Below are 11,681 nucleotides of genomic sequence, written 5' to 3'. Positions count from 1 at the left end.
AAACATAATCCAACATGCTGGGTCACACTCATCATACAACCCAGATCAAATTGACCCAGTACTTGGGTTATTTTGGGGTTATTTTCAATTAAGCAGTTTTCAGTGTTGTCTTCTCGACATTCTTGATGAATCTAAATCCTAAAGACATAGAAAGCATTGCAGAGCCCAGTTGATGCTATCGGTGATTTATGGGTGGTTTAAACAAATTTAAGTTTAAAGTTGTTAACAGAAGCACTGCAACACAAACCGTGACGCAAATCGGCCTGTTTCCATTTCCTGTTACTGACCTTCAAATGTTATCCACAAAACCCACAGATCTGCATGGTGACTTCACGTTAGGTAGACCTACGACAGCTACAAAAACATCAAGACACAAGACTGGTGGTGTTTTTCGGCACTATTGTGTTGTGTAAACAAGAGACGGCTATAACAACGATTTCACATAAACCAAAAGACAAAAAGACTTACATTAATATTAAAGGTACAGTCAGTGATTGCGCAGGAAGTCACATTTCTTTGTTTTTTTTTTTTTTACATTACTCATTTTGTACTCATGGAATGAGCAGCTATCTGTCATGAGGAGATGATTGCTGAATGTGACAAAAAATGTTAAGGGCTTGAAATCGTGTACGATCGCTGACTGCACCTTAAAGCACACTCTAGGAACAGGGTTAACCAACACTTGGTCTTTACACGCCAAAGTAAACATTCAAGTTTGTTCACTGAATGTAGGGGAGACCGGGGCTGGTTGGAACACTTTTCACTCTCGGTTATATTTCTCCGTCTTACAATGCGTTGAAATGGTCAAATTGTGATTAACTGAAAGCTTGGGATCTCAGCTACAAAATGTATACATTCAATGTCAACAAATGATCCCTTGTTTTGAGTTATATATGATTAAAGTGGTGTTGTGCACGTGTTCCAACCTGCCCCATGCACGGGGTTGGTTGGCACATGTAGTCGGGGTTGGTTGGAACACCTATGTTATAGTCCTTTGCAGTACTCCTTTTGCTTTTGTTTGAAGTGCTCACTTATATCACTACCTGTAGGGCTTTGCTGATTTCTTTTCTGTGTGTTTTTCTTCAGTAGGGCCCACCGTCAAGACCAATTTGGTCCCTACCGATTTTTTTTTACTTCAAATGTTTAAAAATGTCTGAAATGCTTCCAAATGTAAAACTATGTTCAGTAATTACAATAACAATGTTAAAATAAAGATTGATGATGTTTTTATATGTAAAATACAAAGTTTATAGATTTGTCACAAAATAGCCATAGAGAATGTATGTGCCAACCAACCCCAAAATCAGTGTGCCAACCTGCCCCGCCCACATTAGGTCAAACTTTTTTGCACCAATGCTGTTAGCCTGCTAATATCGGTCACCTCAGGTTTTTAAACTTCATTTTAAATTATAGATGAGTCCCCTAGCAATCAATTATAATGAATATTTTTTATATATCCCTAACTATTACCCTTCTAGGATGTATTTAGTGGGAGGTGCATATTCTAAGTTTTGACACTACAAAATCAAAAAGTTGTTCTCACCTAAAGGGTTAATGACCTGGAGACCAGTTACATACGTGAGTTTACTCTACTCAATAAGGCCGTCAGTTTAGTGTTGGAATTTTTTTGCAGCTCCCTCTAGTAGCCTGGATATTAACAGTGTCTCAACCTGCCCTTGTTCCAACCAGCCCCGGTCTCCCCTACTGTCATTAAGTACTAAGCAGAAAGCTAAATCATTTTTGGAGAATCAAAATCAAGCAGCATCTTAGTTTTTTGTCAGCTTTTATTTATGAGACAAAACATGACCAGTTAGCAACAGCTGATTAAAACATATTTTTGATTATAGAAGTCATGGAACATTAATAATGAAAAATATAGAGTTGTGAGCTGTTACATCACAAAGAAACTGAATAATAAAATATATATAAAAAATATATAACAAGCCTATCTATACCCTTTCTGTACACTGTAGGACTCCCTCGTTTAATCAGCATGGTTCTGCTCAAGGTTTTTTCCTTTTAAAAGGGAGAACGTTTTTCTTTGCCCCTATCACCTTAATAGGGAGTTTCATTTCAAACCCTGCACTGTGAAGTGCCTGGAAACATATTGGCGCTGTATAAATGAATTGAATCGGTTATTTTTACAGCATGTTGTGTCCCTTGCCTCAAGAATGACTGCCAGATTATGTAATAATAGGATGGTAATTTAACCATATAAAAGATTCCAAAAGCAAATAATGTATGGAATATTTCTTCTGTAATGTTGAATCCTTTTCAGCCATCCTCCCCATCTCTCCGATGGTCAAAGTAAGCTTCATACACAGGAACCTGACACTAAGAGAGACAAAAAAAGAAGATATGGTTGGGTTAATTTTGCTCTCGGCTAGTGCATCTTTAAAGTAACTTACCAAATCATCTGTAAAGATAGTCGAGGTCAGAAGTTTACATATACACCTTGGCTAAATTTAAAGTCAGCTTGTTACAATTTTACTTTTCATTCGAAGGTATATGCCCTAACTACTATATTTTGATGTCATTCCAAATGTTATTTATTTTATCTCAGAGGGTCAGGAGTTTACATACAATTGTTTCATGTTAATATTTTTTTTAATGTGTAAATGTATGGTGCGTTCATAAATCCAATCTGACACTCTCAAAAATGAATAACGCTCTGAAGGTCGAAAAAGATGATCATTCTAACTCCCTGTTATTTGGGGTCACGGACAGTATAGGCTACAGTTTACAATATGGATCCACTACAGCACTTGTGAAACAGGGTTTATGTGTCATTCAAAGTCTCTGAGCACTCAAAGTGGCAATTTATAAATGTACCCTTAATCAAATGGGTTAGCCCTCCATAAACTTAATACAAGACAACAGGAATTTTAGCACATTCCTCCTGCAGAAGTCGTGCAACTGAATCAAGTAGGATATGTGGACCCCTTTTTTAGTTCTACATCAGGGGCGGAGCCAGACATTTGAAACATTGGGGGCTTAGCCCATGTCACATACAGGAAGGCTAGGGGGGTCCGGGGGCATGCCCCCCCATCAGAAAATTTTGAAAAATAACCCCTTAAATAATGACTTTTAGTGAATTCTGTGTAAACTAATGGACACATTGAGACTTAAATTAAAACAAAATGTGAGACTCAAGGTATCTGACTATGCCACACTGTGTAAAATTATAGTTTTGGGTCTTTCAAAAGGGGTCTATAGGCATAGCCTATCTGATCAGCATGCACTTAGTTAATTAAGTGTTCTTATGAGTTAAATAAGAACACTTATAAGATATAATATACATGGTTTGTATATTATATAGGGCTGTCAATCGATTAAAAAAATTAATCTAATTAATTACATACTCTGTAATTAATTAATCTAAATTAATCGCAAATATAATTTTTGCTGTGAAAGTATTTTAAATATTTAAATTCAAATGAATCATTGAATAATCAGCATTAGTGACATTAAAGTTCAAAAACTCTTTTATTATTATTTTCACTGTTCAAATAATGGCCATAATAATCTATGATATGACCTAATATGCTGAGGAAATAAATTCAAAAGTGCTTCGGGAAGTTTTTTTTTTCACATACAAGGAATTTCAGGCCACAGATATAACCTAGGGGACACAATGAAAATAAATTAACACTCCCCTCAATGTCAACACTTATTTCTTTGCATTGATGTGCGACTATAGAGTTGATGAACTCCGGTGATATGCAAATTCCTTGCTGCAGACATTGCAAAGGACTTTATTTTCAACACTTTATTTTTATCAACACCATCAGGCCGTTTTTTAAAAGTAAATGTTCCAATCAATGATCCAGGCAGCACGTTTTCAGTCTAATTTTTACTGACTAGAACGGCTCGGGGTCAAAGGTCATACGGAATCGATTAATCTGCACTAATTTTTTTAATCAGTTATTTTTTCTCAAATTAATTAATCGAAATTAATCAGCTATTTTGACAGCCCTAATATTATAGGCTAGTATACTATGCTGAGATAACCCTGATGGGATGCTACCTTGTCTCAATACATTTTTACTTTGAACTCTGTGAACCCACTGATTATAATGTTCAGTGGAACACATGAAGCTACATTTAATCCAGGGCTTAAAATTCATTTGTCAAATTCCCCCCTTGAGTGCTTCACATAGGGGGATTAATTCAGTTGGGGGGGATACATTTTACAAACTGAAATCGCATTTTCATTATAGTCGTCAATGAGAGAACAACACGCCTACATGATTTTGGTTTCGATTTTCTAATTGGAGTAAGTCTTTGTGACAACACGTCATGATACATTTGATAATGTTTGATCGTTGTTTTGGTATGAAGCATCTTTTACGTAATGAATGCGCACTCTAGAAAGTGAAAGTAGCCTAGCCTAGGCCTACTATGCGCTCTGTGTCTGTAGATGTCTGTGCACGTCCGCAATTGATTACGTTCCTCAAATGGAGAGATCTAGAGAAAGAACGCACCTGCAAAGTGGTTTTCTGCGTGTGTGTGTGTGTGTGTGTGTCTCTGCATGGGGTTACGTTCGATTCAAGTCAGAAGTTGGTCCGTCCGGTCCCATTCACGCCGCTCCATAAATAGATTAACGTAGGCTAGACAGCGCTGTAAAATGTGTGGAATTTCTCGCATTATGATGGCTAGAATTGAGGGACTTGAATAAATCATGCGCTATACACGCAATCCTGCGCTGAAATGTAGGCCCTGTAATCAGTAGGCCTAGGCTATATTTTATTTTGCTGTAGGCCTAGTTACCATAGCTAGTTATTTTGCTGATTGGTTGACTGCTGTGCCAATAATTAACGTTGGTTGTGCTGGGCTCATGCTCGACTCGTAATCTGGACCTGAGTGGAGAAGTGGGGTGTTGGATAACATCTGCTGATGTCGAGGAAGGCATTTTTTTGCTCTAAAATGCATGAAACATGCAAGTTCAAAATCCCGCCGGTAGCCTCCGCTTCATATTTGCCTAGGCTACTAGCCTACAATAAATGAACGAACTCAACTGTAAATCTACTGATTCGGTCATTGAGACTCCATGAATACAGTACAACAAACTTTCTGTCTTTCTGAAGTTTATTTTTGTATTCCGGGGTACAGTAGCCTAATTGCCTAATGTCTTGACAATAGTTTTTCTTACCGGCTTGCTGTAAACTGACTGCGCCTCTCCAGTAGCCGCTCTGAACTTACCTGCCAGTTGGGTTTATGACGTAAACCGCTACATCTCAACACGGCTCTGGCATTGCCTAAACTCATCGTGTGGGAAATCAGATTAGGCTGTCAATATTGGGCTTTGAAAAAAATGGATATTGGCTCAGTAATAGTACATTTCGTAACATTTATAGAGAAACCGAGGGGAATTTAAATTAGAAATTAGAATAGTTGGAAATTCAAAACACATAGCCTACAAAAAAAAAGATTCAGGGCTTTTAAAAAAAGATTCGGGGCTTGAGCCCCCGAAGCCACCCCCTCGCTCCGCCAATGTTCTACATATTATCAGTTGGATCAAGGACAGGGCTTTTTGATTGTCACTCCAAAGTTTTTACTTTGCCTAAAATATTTTGATACCATTTTGGAGTTATGATCTCTGTCCTTCGAGTGTTTTGAGGATACAGTTTCAAAATATCAACATGACGCCACCACTGGTTTGTCTTTTTTTGTTTTCCCAGGGGGATGACACACTTCTGGCAATAGTTTCTGAATACGAATGTAATTTGTTTCATTGATTCAAATCAAGCAGAGCATATCAGATATTTTCGTTCGGCAAATTCGTCATTATAATATCAATGTGCCAAGGCGCATATGTCTGAATTTGAGAGATGGGACTCTCATTGATTGGTTGCATGCTACACCAAAAACACACATGATGTTAAGGAAATTAAGTACAACCCAATTGAACCACATGTGCCTGGGTTTCCGACCATTGTTAAACAAACTTGGATTCGGACATCCCCTAAATAAACTTGCGCTTCGATCTACACTTGTTTTTAAAGATGCCCCCAAAATGTAGCACTGTAGGCTGTTCTAGCTGTTGGCTGCTCGACTTATATGGAGTAACATTCTTAGTTTTTTTTCCCCCTGTACTGACAGTAGGCTACTCGATGACCGTGAGAAACAGAGTCCTGTGTGAAAAATTGCCTGTACAATTACAGCTGTATTTAGATGCACAGTGTGAGTATTGACCTGAAAGTACTGCCAATGAACCGTCAACCTCGACTTACCCACTGGGTCGAACCCCTGGAGGAGTTAGAGCTGGACTCAACCTCTTCTCCGTGCTCCTCGCTTTCGATAGGTGCCTCCCTGATCACATTATTTCCTTCATGTACAAGACAAATATGGTAATATGATTATGGAACACTGTATAATTCACTCTTTATGCAAATCACTTAAATTTAAGTTTACAATTTGTGAGTGTATATCTTACCCAGCTGCTGACGTGTTCTTTTTATTCTGCAGATGATAAAAGGAGCACAGATCACCAGTAGACCCACAACAACAGCCAAAGACACTGTGAGTTGTAGTGGAAGCCCATTTCTTTCGTTTTCAGGGTTTTTAGCACCCGCTTGGTTCTCAGTGGAGGCTACATAGGGGGGAAAGTAAGATCAATTGAACGCAGCTCCTATTATGAGATTGAGGGGATTCAGTGATGGGGGAAGGAAGTGAATTTTATGTATTTTTTAACGTTTTATCATTTTATTTAAGGGCGCTTTCAAACCTGGCTCATTGAATCGGAATGTGGAGCATTTTCCCCAAATATCAATTTGACTGGGTATTTGTTAAAGCAACAATTGCTCTCTGTTTCGGATCAAAACAAATGGACCACTCGTTTTCAATCGAACTCTAGAGCGGTTTGTTTTTTGATTCTGAACAAAATAGGTATGAAAGCGCCCTAAGTTATAGAATGTTGGAAGGTTTAAACATTTTCATTTGGAACAGTGAGCTGGTGATTACCACATTGAAATTTGGAAGATGAAATTGGTTTAACAAAAAAGTGCTATACGGCAGGTGAAACAATGCAGGTTAAATGCAGAAAATCAGTCTTATTTGGTTTATTCAACATTATCAAATAATTAAAAAAACAGATAGATGGGTAATATATTTTTGGACTTACTTTTAGTTTGTGAATTCACTGTTAATTGTGTTCCAGTTCCGTTGTATATACGGAGTACTGGAATTTCCTTGTAAACTTTGCAAACATATAAACCTGAATCATCACTAGATACATTGTGAATGACCAGGACTGATGAATCCTCTTGAGATGAGATATTTGTCCTCTCATCAACAATCTTGGCTTCATTTTTGAACCAAATTACTGTTATTTTGTCTGGACTCTTATTCCAAGAGCATTTGATTTGTGCAGTCTCTCTCTTGGAGAGAATTAGATTGGGTGACTGTACAACTGGGAAATCCTCTTTGGTGCCAGAGAGAAAATACACTGCAAAAAAGATTGTTGAAATTAGAACATTTCCTATACATTATTACATCCATGTAATGTTCAATTTTGAGATTTGAGATAACAGCCAGCTGACTGGTTCTTCTAGGCTACATGTTTCTTGCATAGCTTTGAACTGTGCTTTGAGTCACTGTCCTCTTTTTGGAGGAAATTGGCTCCAAACAAACACCATTCACAAGGTGGTTGCATTACAAACTGGATTGAGGGCTTTCCTTCTTCGTGATTCCTTTTATCCAATACAAATGTCCCATTTTATCACTACCAATATACCACAACCCATAACATTCCCTCCACAATACGTGACAGATGGAGTCAAATACTCTCCCAGAATTTTGACTGCTCACACATGTTCTCTGTGATCTGAACACCTGTTTTTTTGCCCATAATAATGTACACTACAGTTCGAATGTTTGGGGTCACTTGAAATTTGTTGATTTTTGAGGGGGAAATTAATTTTGTGAGCATTAAAACACAATACCAAAATACGGAGACATTGAAAATGGTGTAATGACTTTTGTAGCAGGACGTGACTGATTTCTGATACAGTATCTATCTAAGCATAGTGAAGCCCATTATTAGCAACTATCCGTCCTGTCCTGTGTTCAATTGTGTTAGCTAATCCAAGTTTATCATATAAAAAGGCAAACTGATAATTAGAAAACCCTTTGTGGTTATGTTAGCGGGTCTGAAAATTGCTGCCCTGATTGGGGAAAAAGCATTTATTCTGACAAATCAGTTATTTTGTATGAAAAAATGGGCAAGGAACTGAAGATGTCATACAACACTGCGTGCTACTTCCTTCACAAAGGAACACAAGTGTTAAATGGCTTTAACCATAGTAGAAAGAGGAGAGGAAGGCTCAGTGCACAACTGGGCAAGAGGACAAATTGTACAAACAAATGTCTAGTTTGAGAGACTGACACCTCACGTCAGGGTTGTTTTTAGTACATGCAAAACACCAGTATCAACATCAACAGAAGAGGTGACTTCAGGCTGCTAGCTTTATAGATAGAGATATAGGGAAAAAAGCTATATCTCAGACTGTCCAATAAAAAGAAAACATCACTTCACAAAGTAATCCACTGTCTTGTTTCAATTTCAAGTGACCCCAAACATTCGAACGGTAGTGTGCATCACTTCACAAAATAATCCACAGTCTTGTACATTTTTGTACATCTGTATACAGATGCATCGGGTAGACTCACCTTGTGCAAACAAAAAGAACAGGAGCAGGCAGCACTGGTGGCCGTGCAGGGGGTTCATCATTGAGAACTGAGACCTGTGGCCTGTGGTGTTTATGCTGTACACAATACAACGTTTCCTTCCTGTAACCAGATTACATCTCTGTTTCCGAGAAATACAAGTTAACAGAGTGACATTCACACATACTCTCACATAGCGCTTGCTTCACAAACAAGCTGTGAAAATATTTTTCCCCATGTGTGATATTGCACCATGACACCATAGTGTGAGAAAAAATGAATATTAGAAAGGATTTTGTTTTTTTAGTGTTTTCTAATTCATTTGTGAATTGCCGCCATCTTCCAGTTTTTGAATATTCAATTCATAATGAAACAACAAACATAAACACAGGTCAGCATCAAGCTGAATATTAAAAGATTAAGTGGCATTTTTAAGTGACTTCACATTTGTATGATATTTATTTTCTTAGGAAATGTTCAGGCATCGATACTAGAGTCAGTGCACTTGTGCATACCAGCCGTGGTCTCTGTCCCACATGGCTGATATGTCCAATTATATGCCCACTTTGTGCTGGCTGGTCTCCCTGGATTTTGTCTTGGAACCTGAGACAGAATTGACTGTGGTGTCTAGACAGCCCCCAAACCAGTGAGTGTGATGTTGGGTCGGCCCAAAGCAGTTAAAGTTTCAACATCATGCTTGGCCATTAGGACAGTGCGGAGCGGCACCACTTAGCTATGCTATTAGTTAATGCGAAAATGTAGTTAATGCGAAAAGGCAAATATCACAGACACACACACACACACACACACACACACACACACACACACACACAAACAGAGGACCTATAGTATGGTGCTACATTACGTACTCTAAATCAATTTCATTTTGATGTTTCACAAAGCAATGAAATAGTAGTACAGACAGTATAACAACAACTTGATAGGTCCTCCGTGTGTGTAGGTGTGTGAGTGTGTGTGTGTGTGTGTGTGTGTGCGTGCGTGCACGTATGTGTGTGTGTGTCTGTGTGTGTGTGTGCGGCGTGTGTGCGGCGTGTGTGCGTGTGTGTGTGTGTGCACATGTGCGTGTGTGTCTTATTACACTGCCCTGGCTTTGTAAATGGAAAACAAACCTGTGACCAAACCCATGCCCCGGACCAAGCAGCCCACTTTTCAGCCAATTGGCTGCATTGCTTCATGAACACTGAAGGAGCGTGCAGCTGGCCTAGAAGAGACATCAAAGGCCTTGGTTTGGGGGCTGTCTAGACACCACAGTCAATTTGTCTCAGGTTCCTTAGCAACACAGGCAGGCCTATAGCAAATATACATGGCAATCCAGAGATAAATTAGGAACATTTCATGTCAACATTTCATTCACTGCATTACATAATTCTATGCTGTTTTATATTGTCAGATCAAATTAAGGATACCTTTGAAAAATTAAATTGATATTAAACTCAGTCTGCAACATCTGAATGAATGGATTATCCTTCACATATGCTTCAATGTGTGATGGTAGTCATCGACTACAGAGCTTTGCAATGGACAGCCCATTTAATCTTCTTACTGATCCAGCCTGTCTTGCCATTTTATTCACAAGAGTCCCCTTCAGATTAACAGCAAACAAGATACTATCAATCAATGGACTAAAATACTAATTGGATAAGACCCTCCTCCTTTTACTGTCACCACTCTTCCTCATGAAATTGCCAACATGAACAAAACCATACCATAACAGATTTGTAAGTAAGAGTTTTAGGAAATAACTGTTGTGTCCGCATGAAATCCTTATAGAAGTCATATGCCGCTTTGTGCGTACTGGAAATCTGCTACCATGTCAAAAAACATGATTATAATAAATATAGATTGTTTTCTGTAGTTTGCTTCTGAGGCAGAGACACACACATCTGAGGGAGGGAGATCGCTAAGGATTGGGGGGAGGGAGATAGCTAAGGATTAACCTACTAGTGATTAGACTCATCAGTTAAGCAGTGGACACACTGTCTGCTCTGAGAAAGCCGTCTCATGGAAGCCATCAGCTATCGGATTTTATGACCTGTTCAATATAGAGAAGAGAAAACGTTTCTTCTGAAGACTCAGTCAGATTCAAAAGGTAAAATGTTTCCTTTTGTGTTTTCTCACAATTCATTTTTATTCAGGTTATTAATTTTCAGGTTACTAACACCGGGAGCACAATATGTAGCCTACCTTAAAGACGGTGCTCAGATTTCAAGGTGTAAAATAAATAAATAAATAAATAAAAGTCTTTAAAGCAGCACTAGGTTGCATATTTCCATGGGCGTAATTTATGGTAGGGACGGTAGGGACACCACTTTTTTGATATTATTGCATGCGTTTTAAATTGTGTACCATGGTATACATTTTGGTTCCAAATCCCCTCCCATTCTTCTCAATTGAATTTCTCATATAGTTCTCGTCAAACAGATATGACACGCATATGTGAAATTTCATGACACGGTTTGCAAGACAAATAACATCAAACTTATATATTTATACTTTCCTCCTGTCCTCTTTGCCTTGGTGTGTGTGAGGTGTAGACTACTGAAGTAAAAGCTCTGAGTCAGTCTCTTACTTGCATCTTTTATATTGCCTTGTTTTGTTGTTAATGTTATGACCAGCCCTTGCTTACCAAACTTGTGGGAAAAGTACAATATTTGTGTCTCCATTCCAGCAAGCTTCCACTGTAACCAGCAACATTAGGAGCTTGGTCCTCCAGAGAGAGTAAATATTGTAGCTTCAGATTCCACAATAGTCAGGGGTGTAGTAGTGAAATAAGAGGTGGGTAAACTATGAATTCTGTGATCACGCTAAGGTGGACTCCATGCAGCATCTGATTTTTTTAAAAAGACATTCAGAACATGTTTGTTGATGGTGGAGGTTATTATCTAATGTTTATAACAATACAATTAAATGATTCCTAGAATGTTGATGGGTGTAGTAGGCTACATATAGTTTTTTTTTGTTTGGGCTTTTTTGCCCGCCACCACCCCCTCGTC

The 11,681-nt window shown here is 38.4% G+C and overlaps 1 protein-coding gene across 1 annotated transcript; it reads right to left on the bottom strand.

Annotated features, from left to right (window-relative positions):
- Positions 1-1,766: 1,766 nt before the first annotated feature.
- On the bottom strand, positions 1,767-8,754 carry LOC143127449 (uncharacterized). The gene is made up of 5 exons (XM_076288967.1): positions 8,671-8,754; positions 7,124-7,447; positions 6,437-6,592; positions 6,234-6,328; positions 1,767-2,334 (listed from the first exon to the last, which is right to left on the bottom strand). The coding sequence occupies exons 1-5, from the start codon at positions 8,729-8,731 to the stop codon at positions 2,275-2,277; spliced, it is 696 nt and encodes a 231-aa protein (XP_076145082.1). The 5' UTR covers positions 8,732-8,754; the 3' UTR covers positions 1,767-2,274.
- Positions 8,755-11,681: the final 2,927 nt, after the last annotated feature.

This window comes from Alosa pseudoharengus, unplaced genomic scaffold (genome assembly GCF_046254945.1).
Source record: "Alosa pseudoharengus isolate Yale_2024_CS ecotype anadromous, Long Island Sound unplaced genomic scaffold, YU_APseudo_1.1 YU_APseudo_1.1_scf_17, whole genome shotgun sequence".
In the NCBI taxonomy this organism is placed as follows: Eukaryota; Metazoa; Chordata; class Actinopteri; order Clupeiformes; family Clupeidae; genus Alosa; species Alosa pseudoharengus.
This window is presented reverse-complemented; position numbering and strand designations above follow the sequence as displayed.

Coding starts and splice junctions, on each gene's coding strand:
- LOC143127449 (XM_076288967.1), bottom strand. CDS start 8,731: ATGATGAACCCCCTGCACGGCCACCAGTGCTGCCTGCTCCTGTTCTTT. Junction 7,448..8,670: donor GTTCTTTTTGTTTGCACAAG/GTGAGTCTACCC, acceptor TCTTTTTTGCAG/TGTATTTTCTCTCTGGCACC. Junction 2,335..6,233: donor CCAGGGGTTCGACCCAGTGG/GTAAGTCGAGGT, acceptor TGTCTCTCTTAG/TGTCAGGTTCCTGTGTATGA.